Source organism: Pseudochaenichthys georgianus, chromosome 9, assembly GCF_902827115.2.
Source record: "Pseudochaenichthys georgianus chromosome 9, fPseGeo1.2, whole genome shotgun sequence".
Taxonomy (NCBI): Eukaryota; Metazoa; Chordata; class Actinopteri; order Perciformes; family Channichthyidae; genus Pseudochaenichthys; species Pseudochaenichthys georgianus.
In genome coordinates, this window is record NC_047511.1 from 41,187,891 (window position 1) to 41,207,845 (window position 19,955).

At 41.7% G+C, this 19,955-nt stretch overlaps 1 protein-coding gene across 1 annotated transcript in view; it reads left to right on the forward strand.

Moving 5' to 3' along the window:
* Positions 1 to 19,955, forward strand: part of skic3 (SKI3 subunit of superkiller complex) — a 118,203-nt gene extending 98,248 nt beyond the window's left edge. The window contains exon 43 of the mRNA XM_034091340.2: positions 19,935 to 19,955. Coding sequence (XP_033947231.2) covers positions 19,935 to 19,955 — 21 coding nt within the window. The remainder of the gene's footprint in view (positions 1 to 19,934) is intronic.

The window sequence follows — 19,955 nt, forward strand, 5'->3', positions numbered from 1 at the left end:
CGTTATTCATGCTTATTTCCAGTGGTGGTCAACTTTCAAAGGACAAATGATACGACACAAGGAGCTGATTATCCCAATGCAGAAACCAATGCATCCATATAAGCACCAGTAAGTTGTCATGCTCCGAGTGTTTCATCTGACTTGATTTATTATGCCTCATTTACATTCCAGCTTCTCACAGAGTTAATGATCCATAAATCCTGCGTAGATAATGTCCATAGATTAAAGTGGCAGTATAAATCAATCCCAGAACAGAGTGATCTGTTGTTTCAATAATGTGCACCATTAGTTTGAAAAGCAGACTTCTGACACAGATGCAAACGCAACACTTTATTCTTTCTCTCGTTCTCCTTTTCTCTCCACGATGGCCACTAGCTGGTTACATGTCATACTTTGCTCAAATCCTTCCACACATGACCATTCAGTATAGATTTCAGTTGTGTTCCTGTCCAGGGTCAACACACACACACACACACACACACACACGCACGCACGCACGCACGCACGCACGCGCACACACACACACACACACACACACACACACACACACACACACACACACACGTAAAAGTGATTACATTTAAACTTTGTGTTGAAGTTTAATGATTGTTTATCCCTTCGACTTGAATACCAAACTCTAGTGGGTAGTGAATTGCGAGGTGCTGAGAGGGTAGACTGACAGAGCGACTTTTACAGAAGAAATGGGGCCTTTGCGTGTTTAGGGAGGGTGATCTTTCTGACGGACATTTTAGAACTAATTCATCAGGTATGGAAATAAGAAGCTTGTTGTGTGAATCCAGGCTGAGCACACATTGAATCCCTTTTCACCTGGAACTAGAAATATGTTGACAAAGCATTTCAATGAAACGGACCAGAGCCTAAATTCAGTTCTGGGGACATTGCTTTAATCACTAACAGTCACTGGTTGTGGGGTACTACTTGCCTACACTTAAGTACTTTATGGGGCTTGCAACTCTGAACATTGTAATCGGTACTTGTGATTCACAGGACAGCATTAATCACACATTTCATACAACATCTGTATCTGAGGACAAGGAGCTTCGAGACCTGCCCGTACCACCAGTCATGACGATGTGTTTCCGGGTGAAAAACTAACCATTTAATTGCTAATGTATGTTTGTTTTTGTTTCGTTTCCCCAGAGTTTTGGTTAGTTTATCCAAATAACGCTTGTTTGGAAATGTCTTGAGAACTGGCAAGGTTCCTTGAGAACCAGACTGTAGGAGTCGCGCTCATCGGCCAGTGACTAATTTGCTTAATCTTCAAGGTTCTTTTAACATCAGGGGTAACGCAAACAACAATTGCCTGAAGGAAGCTTTGCCTTCCTTGAAAAGTAATTCCTGAGACTTAAGCCATGCTTTCACAGCCTGGTGCTGCTCTACCGGACTCAACTAACAGAATTAAGTTTTACACTGCGACAGCACCCCCCCCCCCCCCCCCCCCCCCCCCAGTGTTGGCCCTTGGGCCCTGATGTAACTGCCATTTAAATGAGAGACTCTCTGAATTATTTCTTCAGAATTAAATGATCCCGGGTCTAAGCATGGTTTTCTATGAAGAGCTTGTGACCATTCTCAATAAACAGTCAGTGGTCCACAGTGTTTTAACGTCACCTTTTGGTATGAGCAGAGCTTGCTTGTAACTTTGGCTAAGATGGTACTAGAACAAGTACTATCCGCAACTGTTCCTAATAGAATCAAAAGAAAGACGAGCCATGCAGCGTAATAGTCCACTTTGGGGGGAAACCTGTCCCAGCAAAGTCTCCGAAGATTGCTACTTAAGCTTGGATGTTTTAGGAGCCTGCATCTACAACCTTTGAAGTAAATCTCTCCATTGACTATTGATTCTACTCTAACCAGTGTTTGCTCAGTGTGTGGCCTCAGACTCAGTGACGTCCAGCCTTAACTTCTGATAGTCCCTGTGTCTCTACTAAACAGGGCAAAACAATGTTGCAGGAGAAAACTATAGAAAATAAATCCTGCTTTCTCGAGGCAAAGCCAGGTCAGGTTCTTGGGTTCCTAACAAGGTTTCTAGATTCTGAGAAGGATTCCCTTCCCGGATGGAAAAGGGCTTTATGTCTCATATAAAACATATTTTCAATCCCGGGTCCAAGGTGGGACTGGAAAAACAAATTGAAGGCTGGTTTATGAACACTCTGCCGTCCTGAGCACAAGTAGGGGTTTAATATTTTATGAGGGAGCAAAAGTTATGGACTATAATAAATATGCACATATGTGCTACTTGTGCAGAGCTATTGGCACTGGCAGGCCACATTAATATGTCACATTAAAGTAGAGCACATGTTGACAAGCCCTGTATGACCCTGTCAGTGTGTACGATCCACACACTTGTATTATTACACACTCGGTGCCAGTGCTTGCCTTCAGTGATCTGTGTTTTAAAGAATTGTTATGCACTTGAATGTTAAAAGTCAGAGCAGAATACATTATGCCTCCTCAAACTGCATAATGCAATGCGTGTCAAGCAGCACTGCGGAGAGGAAGTTGCAGCGCTGAGAGACGGAGAGAAAGTAAGAAAGAAATGTAGAGAGACATCAAAGGCCAAGTGTTTTCCATACAAGAGGGCGAGCAGGGCTTCAGATCAGACAAGCTCTTCTGTACACAGCCTCCTCAGATCCTGCCAGCAGGAGGTTCCCCTTCAGCACGCTGCTTTGTCTTTCAAAGTGCTCCCACAGCGGTGAGGGAGCACCGCAGCATACTCCTTGCCACTTCCCTCCCCTCCCTCCTCATATAGAAATCCAGGCCCCCCAACAACGAATCACAAAATAAAGGTGATTATCTCCTCCCACCCCCACCAGCACTTCCTCCTCTCCTTCCCTTTCTCTCCCTCCAGCTCCCGTGTTCTCCTTCATGTGTTTTCCAAAGGTTCCCCTCTCAAAACTTCCTCTTTCCCCTCATCTCCTCCTCCTCCTCTGCCAACCTTCAAACAGCTGTTTTGTTTTGGGGAAAACACATTTCACTAAAGGGTATACTTGTACTTTGTTTTGTCTTTGGACTGTGGCGTCTAAAGCAACTGGAGGAAGAAGCTAATGAAGGCCGAAAGAGAAGTCCATGCAGTACTTATGAATGAGAACACTGATTCTCCTTTGAGTACAAAGTTATTGTGGGGCTGATCTCCTTCTTCTCCTTCTCTCCACTCTTTTCAATGGGCTTCAGGAGCCAGCTTTACAAGCTCTTCCCCGCTCTCATCCTCCACTGATCAAAGCCCGCTCACACAGATATATTTCCCCTCGCAGACAATGCCTCTTCTCAAGGTGCTGTCAGGTTCCCTTCTTTGCTTTAATTTCATCTCTTAAACTTTTCTTTTTTAATCCCCGTACCCCCTGCCTCCCTTTCCCTCTCCTTCTTTTGTGAGGGCTGTCAGCCGTGACAGTTTGTTGCCAGGAGGGACTTGTGGGAAGAGAAGGTAGGTGCACTTTTACAAAGAGCCGCCGCCTGGCTGCACCTCACTCACACTGTCACTCAAACAGCCCGATGTCAGCTCACACACACACACACACACACACACACACACACACACACACACACACACACACACACACACACACACACACACACACACACACACACACACACACACACACACACACACACACACACACACACACACACACACACACACGCACACGCACACACACATACGCACACTCAAGCACACACACAGGCAGAGGTGGAAGAAGTACTCTGGTCTTTTACCCAAGTAAAAGTAGCAATATTAAAGAGTAGAAATACTCTCAAACAAGTTGTTTCAAGTCCTGCATACAAATGTTACTCATGTGAACGTATTAGCATCAACATATACTTAAAGTACTAAAAGTAAAAGTACTAATTTTGCCGGCATTTCAGGATCATATACTGTATTACTGGGTTATAATTAGTGTACACGTCATTTTTGTTTTGCAGCTGATAAGGGTCAAGCTAACTTTAATGACTTTGGCCAGGTATATTAATCCATAATTAACATCATAATTCAAGAGGTGAGTTTTTAGGAATGATGTGAATAAAACATACTTGAGTAATAGTACTTTTAAACACGACTCAAAGTGAAGGTGACACATCCGTCTTTAATGCACCAGCTCCGGCGCGAGCACTTTTACACTCAAGTCCACACGGTGAAACATGACAGACACCTTGACCTTGTGTTTGTTCTGTCATGCAAGGCGCTGAGGAGAGGCGGCCAGAGGGGGGGTGGAGGGTGGAGTGTCTGGGTGTCTCAGATCATAAGCCAGAAGGAAACTGGGAGCGACAGAGCCGTGATGGAGCGCTGCCGAGCCGCGCTGACAGGGTTTAGATGACAGACAGAGGCTGACAGACGCTGACGTCTCGCTGTCGCCTCGGGGAGACACGAGGCCCGGAGTGAAACCTGAGGATCCTCCCTGCAGCCAGAACCACCGTCAGCCCTCGCAAGCCTAATCCCTTAAAGTTCACACAAAGACACACGGGGGACAGCGGGGCAGGAGCCAAACGGAAAGACAAGAGGAGTATCGGTTAATTCTCCTGAACGAGAAAGATGACGAGGAGAGAGTTCGCCTGGAGGGGGAAGGATTGAGTGTGTGAAACATTAATTACACCCCGCCTGATCTGTCTTCGTGTTGGTGATGGTGGGGCTGCCCAGAGCAGGTGAACAGCTTCTTCTGTTCGTCTGAAGGCAGTTGTTGGCAAGAGAAGGAGTTATTCTGATGCTTTCTGCAAAGGTCGCAGTTCTTTCATGGTTCCCACCGGTCATTCAAACAGTTGAAAAGGCCTAGTTTGGCCCTAGAAGGTGTTTGGATTAGTGCAAGTTAAAGTTCTTGCTATCTATTTTTACCGAAATCAAGAGCGTGTAATGTTTATTCGAAACAATTATTATTATATTTGTGGAAATACTCTTTACATCCAGACAGCAATAAATCAAATGCGTTAACAAAAGACAATGACAACGATCCAGCAGCCATGTCTGACACACGGCTTTAATAAGGCTAGCTTGCACCGTCTACCTGCCTGCCATCATCAGGGCGGGTTGGACAGACACAGCCAAGCAGATGTATTGTGTCACAGCAGGTTTAAAGTTGTCAGCTTGCCTATTTCTCACTTTTATTCTATTGCCATAACATTCTTGTTGACATATCTCTTGTCTCTGCAGTCAGGCAATTAAAGGAGCATCAAAGAGTCTGAACGGAGACGTCAATCAAAACCTGTCCAACAACATACACCCGTGTTTACCTGCAGGGACGTGTGCACCACAGCCGTTTAACCACCACACCTGAATAATGAAGATCATCATGACATGGTGAATTGATTAAATGATCCATGACTGTTGTGGGGTCAGGGTGAGTGCATGGACCTGCTCAACAACAACTTAAGTATATGCTTTAACCGGCATGTGGTATTTAGAGGCCTTCTAAGAAAGTGCTAAGAAAATAACCTCACACGATCATAAGGTCATGCCTGGGCTGTTACAGCACTGTGTTACAAACCGCAGCCCCCTCATTCACTTCAATGAGACCATTGCATTGGCACAGCAGGGGTCCCAACACAGAGGTGTAGTTTTGTAACCCATTGTGCATTGTTTTAACAACAGATACGCCTAACAAGGGATATGTCACTGAACTTCATGGATGCTGAAAGTTCTTTCACCGCTACCTTATAATTCATTACATCCACAAACTATTTAAAAAAGGGATTTGCATTTGGTCTTTTGCAAACAGACTACACTTTGGAGAAAAGCAGCCCGACATCGTGCTGTCGAAGACATCACAAAACCAATTTCAGAGTTGTACCACCCGTCCACAAGGGAGTTGAACACATGTTACCATGACAATCCCAAACCAACGCACAACCCTAATTGATGCCCGCCTGATTAGTGTGAACGCATCCTTAGCAACATGCCCAGTGCTTTTATTTTTAAACAGGAAGAATGTTTATAACACATGCTAACATTATTTTTGAAATGATTTTAAAATGAGGGATTAGGAAGATGTAATAATGAGTCCCAGAGATCATCGTGGTAAAAAAAACGTGATTATGAAAAGTATATGTGACGTCCTTTTGTTGGATGTAAAAATGGCAGACCATGCGCAAAAGTATCCGCATAGGTAAAATGAATTTCCACATACGGCCCCCCCCGCCCCCCCCTCCTCTGTCACTCCTGCTGAATAGCTGCCAGCTGGGTGCTGTAAAAGCACCTCCAGCGCTCTGTAACCTTCAGAGTTGAGTGTCATGGCTTAAGAGATGATTGTGCTGTCTTTGATGAGCAAAGGTGTCTCATCTCACACCTCCCCTTAAAACTTCAAAAGACGACTGCTCAGCTCCCGGGAATGAGGATATTAGCTTGTCAGTGGGGTGACAAGTTTAGCACAATAGGGGCGTTTGGCTGGAGTGGATATATTAGGCGAGTCAAAGGGTCAAAAGAGAAGGCAGTCACATGCTTCAAAGCCCATGCTGGTTCATTTTAAGGAAGACAAAAGGGGGCATACTTTTATCCATTTTCCATCCAGGCAGATCCTTGGCTTGTCAGGAGCCGGTGGCCAAAATGCAAACCAGTGTTTCGGCTTTCCTCTGAAGAGTTGTTGATTCTCAGTCCTGGAAAATTGGTTTGACTTGGTCACCAACTTTCGAGGCTGGGAAGGATTTACGGTAGCAACAAAAGTTCATGACGAGTACAAAAGACTAGAAAGATGTCGGAGAAGAGCAGAATGTTGTCGGTGCATGTACATTTATTTGGCTTCGTAAACAAGATCAATGTTATCTGCAATTGTTACGGATTAATTACGTGACATTAATAAGAAAAGCAGCGACTTAAACAGCGTGATCAATTGGTGGGAAAACTCATTGGTTCTTAGGATGTTCATGGGTTGAACCAACTTCGAAGAAACACTAACCTAGCACATAACGAACTGAATTAATTTAGTTACATTTCATTTAGCTGACGCTTTTACATTTAAATAATTCCAAAGCGACTTACAATGACCGATTACAGGGATATTCTCCCTGGAGTAACTATGGACTAAGCGCCTTACTCAAGGTGGTGTTCCAGGGGGGATTTGAACTCACAACCTTCCGATCTTCAGCCCACCTCACTTATCCATTAGACTACCACTACCCTAGTTTAAATGGAAAACTTGTATTTGTGGGTTCAATCCTCACCGAACTCACTTTCGGCTTTACCACCTGTTAAGAAAAAAAGTGGGAACTGAAACACCACACTTTCTCGCTCAATCAGTTGTTTACAGTTTTTTTTTTTTTACGAAAAGCCTGAGACAAAACTCAACACAAAAACGAACTCTCATACTTACTGAGTCAGCATCAAAAGCTTTTTCTTTTGTTTCAACTTTTCCCAAAGGCATGTAACACAAGTTGCGATGTTTTAGATCGTGCGTGTGATGTTTGAGGCAAGGGAGGTCTTGTACACCCGTGCATGTTTTTTTCCCGCCTTCAGAGTTGTCGCCTGTGATCTCAGGCGTGACTTTTGAGCGTGTATCTATAAGACTTAATGTATTCTCCAGTTACAACTCTCTCTGTCTTCCTTCCCCCGATCCTCCAGTTGCAAACAACACATTACTTTGAGTGACAGCTGCAATCATACTACTGTGTTTGCTTGGCAAGTTCAAAATGTGACTGACACTCAGCTCATTGGATCGTGGGGGTGGTGTCGGGGAAAGGGGCAAGAAATTAAACAGAAAACAAAATCCTCCCTGCATGACAACTCCCCCCTCCTTCTGCCATCTCCAATCCCCTCCTGCCTCCTCTCCATCCTTTCCCATCATCTTTCCATTCCTGTCATTCCTTTTTCTCCCCACAAAATCCGTTTTGATAGCGAATCACTACGGGCCCGCCAAACGACAGATAATCCTTCACAGTTTTATCACTAAACCCTCTTCTTCTTATTCTGTCTCGCAGCATGTACAGTGCGTAGCTGCCGTGTTTGCTGATACGATCTGCCAGCCGACGCCAGCCGCGGCACATCACAGCGAATAATGGAGGAAGCTCGCCTCCACGGCCGCAGATAAATCAAAAATATTCCTTATTTCGGTAATTTTTAAGACAGAAAGCATTTACATGTGTTTACGAACTGATGGTCACAGTCTTCTTCTGCATTTATTCCACCTCCCACTTCATCCTGATCCCTGCTTAAATAAATAGATACACAATTAGATCTATATGGGATATGTAGGATATCTGAATGAGGATTTGATAAATGATTCACTTTTAAATCTGTTTCCATTTGATAATATCTTAGTTATGGTAAGTACATGTCAGCATTTCTGGAGTTGAAGTCAAATTGAAGAGATTATGTGAAAAAAGCTACAAACATTGATGTATCTCTCAAATCTTTGGAAAGAAAAACAATTGTATACCAAACAGGAAGTAGAGTTAGATAATCTAGACATGTGGATTTATATGACAAAATATCATGGCAGCAGGTTTTTGGGGGGTAAGAAAACCAAAGACCCCGTATAAGATGTAAATTTATTTGGTTTCACAACCTTGTCTGAATCAGAGAGTTCGTAATACTTGATAATGTAAGGTTTGTCGTCTACCGTCATGCCCCTACAGTTTTCCCCCATCAAAGTCGAGCACCAAACATAGTGGGCAATATTACTTATTTTGGACATGTACATAGATGTTATTGAATCACCAGGTATCGTCTTGCTATGACGTCGGGCTAACGAAAAAATATCTCGCTGATATACAATTGTAAAATGTATTTTTTTGTTTTGCTGATTTTCAGTCCTTAATTTGGACAAACCGCAGTGCGATTTTTGGGTATGAGGATACGTCTGACATTTAACTAGACATGTATCATCTTGGTTTTATAACAATGGATTTCCTCTTGTGAAACTCAAAGAAGTGCATTTTTCCCATCCCACTGGCATTTTTCTCTCATTTTAAGAATGATACATGTCTCACTGAAAGATGAAGTGCCTTGTTAAAGGATAAAGTGACTCACTACAAAAACATGATAGACCTTGAAAGCAACCCATGACACACATTGACAGTCATGAAAGCAGGTGAGCTGCACCTATAATTTACCTGTAACAAGTTAATTGTCTCTATTAAAATGTGAAACATTATTATCTAACAATAACTGATCACAATCAAATGTAATTTATTATCGTCCGTTCCACGGTGAAAGCCGTGACAAGCAGGATCATCAAAGAGAGCAACGCCTCGTGATGACAAACACGGGCGGTGTGAAAGTAATGCGAGTAATTAACCAGATGATTTACTCCGGAAAGCTCTGCCTCCGATAATGGGTTGGCCTGAGGGATGACTCTGATCCTCACAGAGAGAAAGAAAGGGAAAGAAGACAGACAGTAGAGAGACTGGATTCCTCTTCATTGTTTTCCTCTGATGTTAAAACCCCTATCTGATGAAGAGGTAAATCCTGTCAGTCTTTTATTCAGCGCTTCATATAAAAGAGCCTGAGAAGTCTTTCACACCTGCACAGGGCGTCATGCCACCATCCTTCTCCCTTCGGGTCAAACAGGCGGTACATCTCTTTCAGGCCGTATAGCAGATCCACTTCTACCCTTCTTATGAAGCACAACACATTAAAGGCAAAGAAAGAGAAGCGTGTCATAACGAGGAGGTTGAACAAGGATCTTTGATGTCGTTTGTGGATATTACCAAGAAAGAAGTGTGTAATATAGAAAGCATACATGACCACTAATGACTGCTAATGAAGGCTGAGGCTTTAAGTCCCTGCCGAAAAGTCAGATCCATGTTGAAGACAGATAAAAAGCTAAAGCGCTTTATTTTTTACTGCAAATGTAGAAAAAGGTTGTATTTACTTGCACTATTTTATCTGTTTTATTGTGTTGCTGGAGGAGCCTAGGACCTAAGATCTTTATCGATATAACTACACTGTAGCTATGTACGAATGACAATAAAAGCCTTGAATAATTGTATTCCATACAGTGCCGTTTCCGCCCAGTCATTTCCTTCTTTCTAATTTAATTCTGGATGCTTATAGAAAATCATGTTTGCACGAGTTACACAAAAGTTATTAATGTTGAGGACCTAGGTTTTATTTGTATTTTCAAGTACTGTCTAACTGTTTAACTTCACAAAACAAAAGACTAACAGATGTTGTGGGTAACGATTGGGCTGGGGTTGCTTGAGTTTACTCCACACGTGCATGGGTATTTCTGAAAACTGGGTTTTACTTCCTTTGTTCTCAAAATAGTCCTGCACATATAAACAACGTATGTGCTGTAAAGAGCCTGCCACACTAACAGGTGGCATTATAATCGTTACCATGAAGCCATGTTGGTCAATAAGAAGCAAGAAAAACAAACATGACCACAAAGCTATTACCACAGATGGATGATTGCTCAATATCACTCAGACTTGAACATAAAGCACGCAAAACGGGTAAAACGTGTTTTTTTCTTATTTGAATCTAATACAACAATAGTTTAAATGGTTTGGCTTATTGTATGTCAAATTATTAGCAGGATTGTTCTGAGTATGTTTATTTATGGTTGAATGCACTTACTCTATAGTCCCTTTGGATGTAATTAAATATCGTGATCTAATGTAATGCTGCTTGGCAATGGATGTAACACTACGTTAGCATTACTACCGTATGTAATATAGTTAGCGGTACATGCTAATGCTTATCCAACAGCGAGAAAACATGGTGCGTTATCCGTTCTTTACACTTAAGGTATTTGGTATTCCACTGTGCTAAAAAGGTCAGAGCTGCAATCCTGGAGCTGGGAGAGTTTTTATTTCTTTGTTCAGGGGTTTTGGCAGAGCGTTTGTTTCCTGACTCCCGGGCCTTGACCTTGTATCCTCCTGTTGAAGGTCAGATCCTCCCTATTCACTAATGAGACAGATATGATACAATACACCCTCTCACAGCCACTAAATGGGAAACACAATGTGAGGCCTGTTGGACGAGGAACAGTTTACAGAAACAAAATGCCTTAAATGAAATCCAGAGAATATGGATTTATTTGTGTGTGGGTGTGTGTGTGTGTGTGTGGGTGTGTGTGTGTGTGTGTGTGTGTGTGTGTGTGTGTGTGTGTGTGTGTGTGTGTGTGTGTGTGTGTGTGTGTGTGTGTGTGTGTGTGTGTGTGTGTGTGTGTGTGTGTGTGTGTGTGTGTGTGTGTGTGTGTGGGAAAGAGTCTGTGTTTCTCATTATGTTTTGTGTAATAAAAAATGATGAAATCGCTGCTGCCTGCTCTCCAGGTGTGTGCATGTACACACACACACACACACACACACACACACACACACACACACACACACACACACACACACACACACACACACACACACACACACACACACACACACACACACACACACACACACACACAAACAGCTGTGTTCAAGGATGAGGTCACAGAAAAACGAGCACACGTTCATAATGTACCTTATAAGGTTAAGATTGCTGAAAAACAACGTCACAAACATTCAGATGACTGAGAAGGGGCATTCCATGGGGATTTATGGGTAAAACACAAAACTCCTTTTTCTACTAAAATGGGCGTCAAATCGCCAAAAAAAACCTCCTTTCCCATTACCAGTAAACAGGTCTGGCTTCCTGTTTTATTTCCTGGTGTCTCATGTTTGTCACAAATGGAAAGCAGGTTTAGTAAACAGCAAAAATGCTATGGTGGTTAATTTTAGAAAGATTTAATCTCTTTCAAAATTGTTGAACCAGAATTGGTGATTGTTGAAATAGTAAAGACTAACACAGATGGTTTGAATGAGTTTTATTTTTGTTTCCTTTGGGTTTGAATGAAGTGTGTTAAGGCAAGGCAAGTTTATTTATATATCACTTTTCAACGCAAGGCAATTCAAAGTGCTTTACAAAAAAAATGAAAGACATTAAGCATTAAAAAAGAAAAGCTAATAAAATAAACATTAAGGAAAAATACATGGATAAAAGTTACAGTGCAGTTTAAGCAACGTAGAATTTGAGTTAGTTATGCTAGTTGCAAAGTAGAACATGTCCTTATCTTCAGCTGCAGGAGAATATTTATTTATAATTTGTAGCTCAGACCAGAGATGTTGTGCATGTGCATTTACTTATTGTGTATATACAGTTTATGTAGTGTGCGAAATACGGGGGGGTCCGTGGGAGCTCGACCCCCCTGATTAACACCTGAGCCCCCCTGGAAGCCTCAACAGCCAAATGTGAGAGGGGTCTCAAATTATAATATTTATTTGTCACTTGCAGTGGTCACTAAACATTTTTTAAGCTTACTATGTCCAGTATTCATAATTCAAAACATTTATTCACAAATATCTTCTATTTTGGCTGGCAAAAGCATTTCCTCGCATAGAATCGAAAACAGACGGCTCTTTAACGTTATTCATTCATCGTTATGAATGTCAGAATATAGAATTATTTGACGGCACCCCTGAAGCCCCAGTTGAGAAATGCTGCTATAGACTAGGCTACTGATTGTCTTGGCTTGCATCCATGACATATTGTATAGGCCTACTGCATATTGAGAAATCTTCGACCGGTATATTGCGCAATAAACGGGAGATGGGGACCCTCCCGATTATTGACGGGTATTTCGCACACTGAGTTTATGTATGTTTGTTTATGAAAAGCACATGACCATGTTTTTCATGTCTTAAGTCTCACATCTGGCTTTTGTCTTCAGTAGAAAAGTTTACAATCTACATTTATTCCCAGGACAAATACAAGTATCCAGAAATCTCTATTTATATCTGCTCCATCTCCAATATAGAAATGGATGAAAACATGACATACATTTTTGTCAATTCTTTGGCATGATGCTATGTGACTCGCATTGAAGTGAATATATTTCGAATCAATCAACAAGAATTTGGGACATTTAATTGTATAATATAGAAAACATACAGTTCATGTTCTGTACTCAAAGCCATCAGATTCCAATCGCTTTCACACCGCAGTACTTTTCCCACAAAGGTTCATCAGAACTTAGTTCATGAGAACTCTTTAGTTCTCAACAGAATAAGTCCCTAAATAAGTCCCTGGGGGAGGATTAGGCTGACGTCACTTATTCTTCTTCTGCTTTGGGTTTACTGGCAGGCCGCAAACAACTTCACGGCGTATGCTGCCACCCGAAGTCCCCGGCCGGAAGTCCCCAGACTCCCAGCAGCTTCTACTGAAGCCTTCCGAGTAAATCACCAGAACGCCGACACCTCCTCATCTCCACCGCTCCCATGTTTTCTTTTGTGTTGCCATAAGTTAGTCTCTCTGCGTTTGTGCGCTGGGCTAATGCTAATGCTAATAATGCTAATGCAAGGATAATAAAATGGCGGCTTCACAAAACCTTTTGGGAGTTTTACAGGGCGTGGTTTGCAATCAGCCCAGCCAATCATACATAGGAACCTTTTTCTCCCACGAAGGTCCCTGCTCTCTGGCAGGGACGGAAAAGGGGGTGAAAAGTTCCGGATTGTTTTGGTGTGAACGCGACATTTCAGAACTATATCGGAACTAAAGTGGGAAAAGTACTGCGGTGTGAAAGCGCATAATGACAAACACAGTCATTGTACCTTATCATGTAAACATTTCGCAACGTTACTTTACGGAGGCATACATATAATTAAAGGACAAGTTGATTGAGTTTTAGAATGAATGTTATATTCTACGTAATAAGCTTTTAACAAAAAATAATTGCCAATACTGGGATTTAAACCCTTTGTAATCACCTAGTAGCACTTTGTTGTTGCAGACCATTTACATGCACGAAAACCTATATCACACCAAAGGAAAGGTAAAACCCACCCAAAAAGCATAATAGGGCCCCTTTAATATAAATAATAGGGCTGTCAAGTTAACGCGTTAATAACAAAAAAAATGTACGCCACTAATTATTTTAACGTGCGATTAGTATAGTCCTTGGCCCGCCCCGTAGTTTCAGAGCCCAAAGGCTTGACGTTGTTGTTGTTGTTGTTGTTGTTGTTGTTAGTTGGATGGTGGGAGATTCTAGCGAGAGATATGGATAAAAAAAAGCCGAGCACACAGCTGATGCTGACAGCCAGAGTTGGGTGTAACGCGTTACTGTAATAATATTACTTTGTCGGTAACGGAGTAGTGTAACGCGCTACTTTTATAATTCAGTAATCACACTACAGTTACTAACATTGCCCCGACACGCGTTACTTCGTTACTTACTAAAATCAGTCATAATCAAACCTCAACAAAAACCTGCAAAGAACACATGCTAAGGTGAAGCTAACGCACAGCTATTTGTTGTTTGTTTATATCACACACGCAGTCTGTTCTTCTTCTCTGTTTTCCGGTTGTTGCCTGTTTTGAATGACGAATACACACTACCGCCGCCTGCTGGTAAGGAGAGTTATTGCCACTCACGCATGCGCAGTTCGTACTGCTCGGCTGAAGTCTTTGTGGTGTGTTCCAGTCTGGCTCCAGTGCAACACATGGCCAACACGCAGGAGAACACGCCGACGCAACAGCGTGAGCAGAGATAGACTGCGCAAAATACAGATAGCAGGAGACGGAGGACAGCCATGGTCAGATAGGAAAACATTCAGGATCTGGATCAGTCTGGATCAGTCTTATGCGACAATGGAAACTTAACTAAAGAGAACATTTGAAACTTTAGCAGTCTGCGTGATCTGCCTGCAGGGAGGGGCGGGCCGGCCCTGCGAGTAAAGTAACGAGTAAAGTAACGAGTAAAGTAACGAGTAAAGTAACGAGTAAAGTAACGAGTAAAGTAACGAGTAAAGTAACGAGTAAAGTAACGAGTAAAGTAACTTTATGTAGAGAGTAACGAAGTAGTGTAATATATTGTTTTTTTAGTAACGACCCCATCTCTGCTGACAGCCCCACTCCTGCCGATCGCTTTCGGCAGACCACGCTTGAAAGTTTGCCGGGGAGACGCCTGGACACGGCGTCTACGAGCAGCAAGCTTTCAACAGCGATAGCTAAGTGGGGGGCTACAGCTTAACATTGTGGAGGACGAGGGGCTGCGTTAGATAATTCGGATTGCATCCAACGTGTCGAGTGCACATCACAGTGCATTATTTTGACCCTAGATGGGAACTTCAGTCTCATGCTTTGACTGTTATGAAGACAGAGGAGCGGCATTTCGCCGACAACTGTAAACAGGCTTGTCTGTTTGAGCAACTGGCTCAGTGAAAATAAGTAGACAGGGTTAGGAGAGAGTGGAGAGAGGAGAGAGGAGAGAGGAGAGAGAGAGAGATTCCAGGTTGCTGTGTTGAGAATATTCAGGAGAATATTTGTCATTGTTCCAACGATAATAAACAAACATTTGCATAAAGCTTATTTGTCCACTCATATGTTGATAAGAGTATTAAAAACTTGCTCTAAGGTACATTTAGAACAGTTAAAAAATGTGCGATTCATTTGCGATTAGTCGCGATTAACTATTTTAATCGACTGACAGCCCTAATAAATAAGTTTATTTTGTAAATTAATTATTTCAAGTAATACTAATAAATACAACAACAAAAAAGACATATTTTATTTGAATAATTAAGTCTTGCAGCCTTTCTTTTTGCTTCCATACTTGAGGATCTTTTGAATATTAAATAACAGGAGCTCATGTAAAAGGACACTACATTACTTCCTTGATGCATAAATCTAATGGAAAGACAGGTTGATATATGTATACACTTTAATTTCCTCCCGTCTGTCATTTTCCCCTTCGTAAAAACTCAGGCACTATAACAGAAGAAGAATTCCTCCCTGCAGGCCTGTTGAAATGAACGACCTTGGCCTGTCCATGGCTTTGGTTTTAATAGCAGCTCGCGCAAACATTGTAAATGTACAGCTGCGTACCGCTCAATGAAAAGAACCTCAACTTCGCCAAAGCCATAAGTCCAGTCAGCAGTCTCTCACTGTAACCCAGTCTCCATCCTGTTCTCTCTTCAGTGAATGAAGACTGGTTTGTTAGTTATTAAGTCTGGTCACTCAAGTCTCGTGTCCTTCACGCGGCTTATCGTCACTAAAAAGCCATTTTTAGCTACGTTAGCTTGGTTCTAGAGATGGCAATGTTAGTTGGTCCACCACATTGGTTCTGATACATCTGATATGTTTATCTAGTTTTACCCAAATGTACTTGATGTCTGTTGGAGAGTTAGGAAAACAACTTTTATTCCAAATCGGTCACATGCATTTCAAATCCAGAGTTCCTTTGCTGGATGATACGAAACTAAAATGACAGCTTTTTTGAAGAATATATATTATTAAACTTAAAGTTCAAATCTCAATAAAAAAGAATGTATCAATAAGGATCTATTCACTTTCTCAATATACTAAAATTCAAAAGTTATAACTCTAAATGTCCATTTTATAGGAATATCCTTGTCTCCTACAGATGGTTTTCATGACATTTTGATAAGACATTAATCTTCCCCAGAGGAGGAACCCTACTGAACATCAAAATGGTATGTTGTCCAATGTTTTAATGTATGACCTAGTGCATTGTCGAAGTTGTAGTCTGGTTTCGTAATTATCAAACGAGACTATGCTTACACTGTCAACTACAAAGGGGATAATGGTAATCATTGTACTTTTAAACTTCAGCATGTTAGCATGTCATTTTGACGATGTTATTATGCTGACCTTAGCGTTTAGCAGCTTTGCTACTGAACTTTGAGTCAAACAACAAAAAGTGAGAGCTGTTTTGCTAGTATAGTTTCTAGTACCTCATCTCCACTTTTCACATCAAAAATCTACTTTGCAATACTGTCAGTCCCCTGAGAGGAACACTTTGACAGATGGAGTGAAATGCAAAATAACTTTTAAGAATCCATCATCACTTAAACTGCCTTGGTGAGAGATCAGAGGTATTTCTTCTTTCCTTTTTCCACAACTGCTTTTCTACTTTTTGACCACCCATGGAGATTAGAAAAAGCACCTAATCTCTCTGAAACACCCATACTTTGAGGTTAAAAGACTCAAGTGAGAGTTTTTCCATATAGAAAACGTGTGTTTGAACCACAGAAACATCCAGCCAGCAGTTTGGGCTCCAAAAGGACTTTCTCTGTCTTCTCTCTCTGCTGGCAGCTGGAGGTACTCAGCACTGACTCAACATGGAGCTTTGAAATAGCAATCAATGCCTTTATACTGCAGGGAGGGCTCGTAAAAGTGTCGTTGGGAGGAATATATGATGTCGTAATTCACACTTTCCCTCCTTGTTTTTAAACGCTGAGTTATGGCTGCAGAAATGTGTACCCATTAAGGTGATATGATGTATTTTCTGCCTTATTCAGAAACTCATTCATCACCATGGACCAAAAAGAAAACTGCACTTACTCTTTCACCCCTTCTCTCCCATCTTCCCTCCACTCCTCACCCCGACACCGTTCTTGTACGCTGTCTCCAGTAATTTACGACACCCCGGCAGTGCAACCTTCTGGAAGGAACTGCAGGAGCAGCCTGCTCTCCTTCCTGGCAACTAAAGAAGCTTTTTAAGACCAAACTTGGCCAAGTCATCTGCTGCTGCACATTAAACAGAACCGAGCCGGACATGGGGAGACGATGCTTCACACTCTGCTTTCTCTGGGCTATCATGCCGATGTGCTGTATGGAAGCAAAGAACGGCCATAGTAGCTTCAGTTTTATAAACAAATTGTGTTTATAAAATTCCAATTATGAGGAACTTAATTTGTTTACTTTTTACAGAATGTGACCTTAAAGGTGGGGTAGGTAAGTTTCAGAAACCGGCTCGAGGTACACTTTTTGTTATATTCCATTGAATGCTCTTAACATCCCGATAGCAATGAATATCTGAAGTGCTTTGACAAAAAATCCATAAAAAAATGTCATCTGTAGAAGCCGGAATACTGTAAAAAGTACAACCAATCATCTGAGCCGGCCCGGCTAAAGTAACTGGATGGCCTCCCTGCCTGTCAGCCTTCCATCGGGGCACACACTTATCTCGTACCCTCATTGGTCATGTGCGCGTCCGTGTGTGTTGGAGGAGGGGCTCTGTGAGGAAGTGGCAGATTTTCTCTGGTTGTGTATTTTCAAATTCTAGCGCACTCGAGCCGGTTTCTCAAACTTACCTACCTTGAAAATAAAAACTTTTTATATAGGTTTATATATTTGTTCGAAATTCTGCTGTCTGAATATGACTATTGTGTTTAAACTACTATTTGAAAATATATATTATTTACTTATTTGGCAACTTTTGTATTTTGGACACTTTAATCATTTGTCTGAACTGTGACCCAACAAAAGTGTTGTTCGGGTTAGGGTTGCAAACATTTGAAAAATCTTGATTTTTAGTTTGAAGTGTTGTGTGTGTTCGCATACATTTTAAATCTGTTGCTATGTAGTCTTTACATTTCTCATGAAAGTATTTAGGAACATTACATTTGAAGTGTAATAGATCACAGATTACTAAGTACTTTCACTTCACTTTTTAGTACTTCACAATAGTCATTACTTTTTGATAACTTAAAATAAATAAATAGTGATTTGAAGCACTCTTTATGATAAAGTGCTTTTATTCCATTCTAAAAATACCATGTGTGGATGCATTGAATATTAAATTACACAGGGACTGCTGTATACCTCTACTGTCTGCTCTTTACTCATCTGGGTGTGTGTGCAATATTTGCTGCATGACCGTGCCTCATAGCCTTCATTGCATGCCATATAATTTATTGCTCCACCCTTGCCTATAAGTTACCTGGCACTCTATCAATTAAAGCTGAAATAAATCAACACAAGCTGTAATTATTACCACAGAGTTGTTGCCCGTGCTGTCGCTACTGCGCTGTGTTGTAGTCACGAGTGTGTGTGTGTGTGTGTGTGTGTGTGTGTGTGTGTGTGTGTGTGTGTGTGTGTGTGTGTGTGTGTGTGTGTGTGTGTGTGTGTGTGTGTGTGTGTGTGTGTGTGTGTGTGTGTGTGTGTGTGTGTGTGTGCGTGTGCTCCCAGTGTGTGTTTGTGTGTGTGTGCAGACAGAGGATTAATCTCCCCAGCTGAGGCAGTAGCTAAGGTCAGCAAGGGAAATATTTCATAAGTGTCAGCTTGGCCCGTAGCCCTCGACACAGAGTTGGAACAGAGTTGGAAATGAGAATGCGCGGTCGCATAACAAACGGCCGTGTGTGACTTTGTGAGCCTCACATGGAGAGGGGGGTTGGGAGGGTGCATGATATATGGCAGTGCTTCACTTTCATGTATTCATCTGAGCCGGTGAATTACTGCCAGGGACAAGCAGGGTGCTTTGTCACCACAAGGACCCAGTTGAGAGAAATATTTTGGCCACGCGAGCTTTGTGTCTGGATTGTTTTTTCCATCAGTGCCTGTTCTGAAACTCCTGCTTTTTTAATTAAAAGGAGAAATCATAAAAGTAATTCCCAAAGTTCTGCTTTACAAGTTAGATTCAATAACAAACCTGACATCCAAAAACACGTAACCACAATTCAAGAATAATTTGAAATAACTCCCACAACAGAACAATTATCACAGCTAAAATAACAATAACATTTCAAAGTTCAATATGTATGTTACCCTGTTCCAAAGAAAACCCCTAGCCTGACTTTTATAAGTCTCTCATATTAAAAGACTTGATGTGCAAGAACAAAAAAAAGAATATGCACTCAAGGTTCATTGAATGGTCATTCTCCAGAGCACCATGTGACATGCTGAAGTGAACAGCACACATGTTTACAGCCTGGTACAGAATGGTTTGAGTCTCCATAGCTACATTTCTCATTCACAACTATTGTGTGGTGTAAACATTTGATAAAACTCACCTGTATTCATCTGAGCCAAACAAATGTGTTTTCCATTACTGCTTAAAACTCCTATTTTTATATAAGGGGAATACATTAAAGTAGTTCCCAAACCTTTGCTTTACCAAGTTTAACTCAATTCAATATTGTTTTCCATGATGTCTTAAAACTGGTCGTATACATTGACTTTGTCATTTTCCCTGGGTTTAATTCTCTCTCTGTTGCAGGTTTTTCTGCTCCTGCGGTGA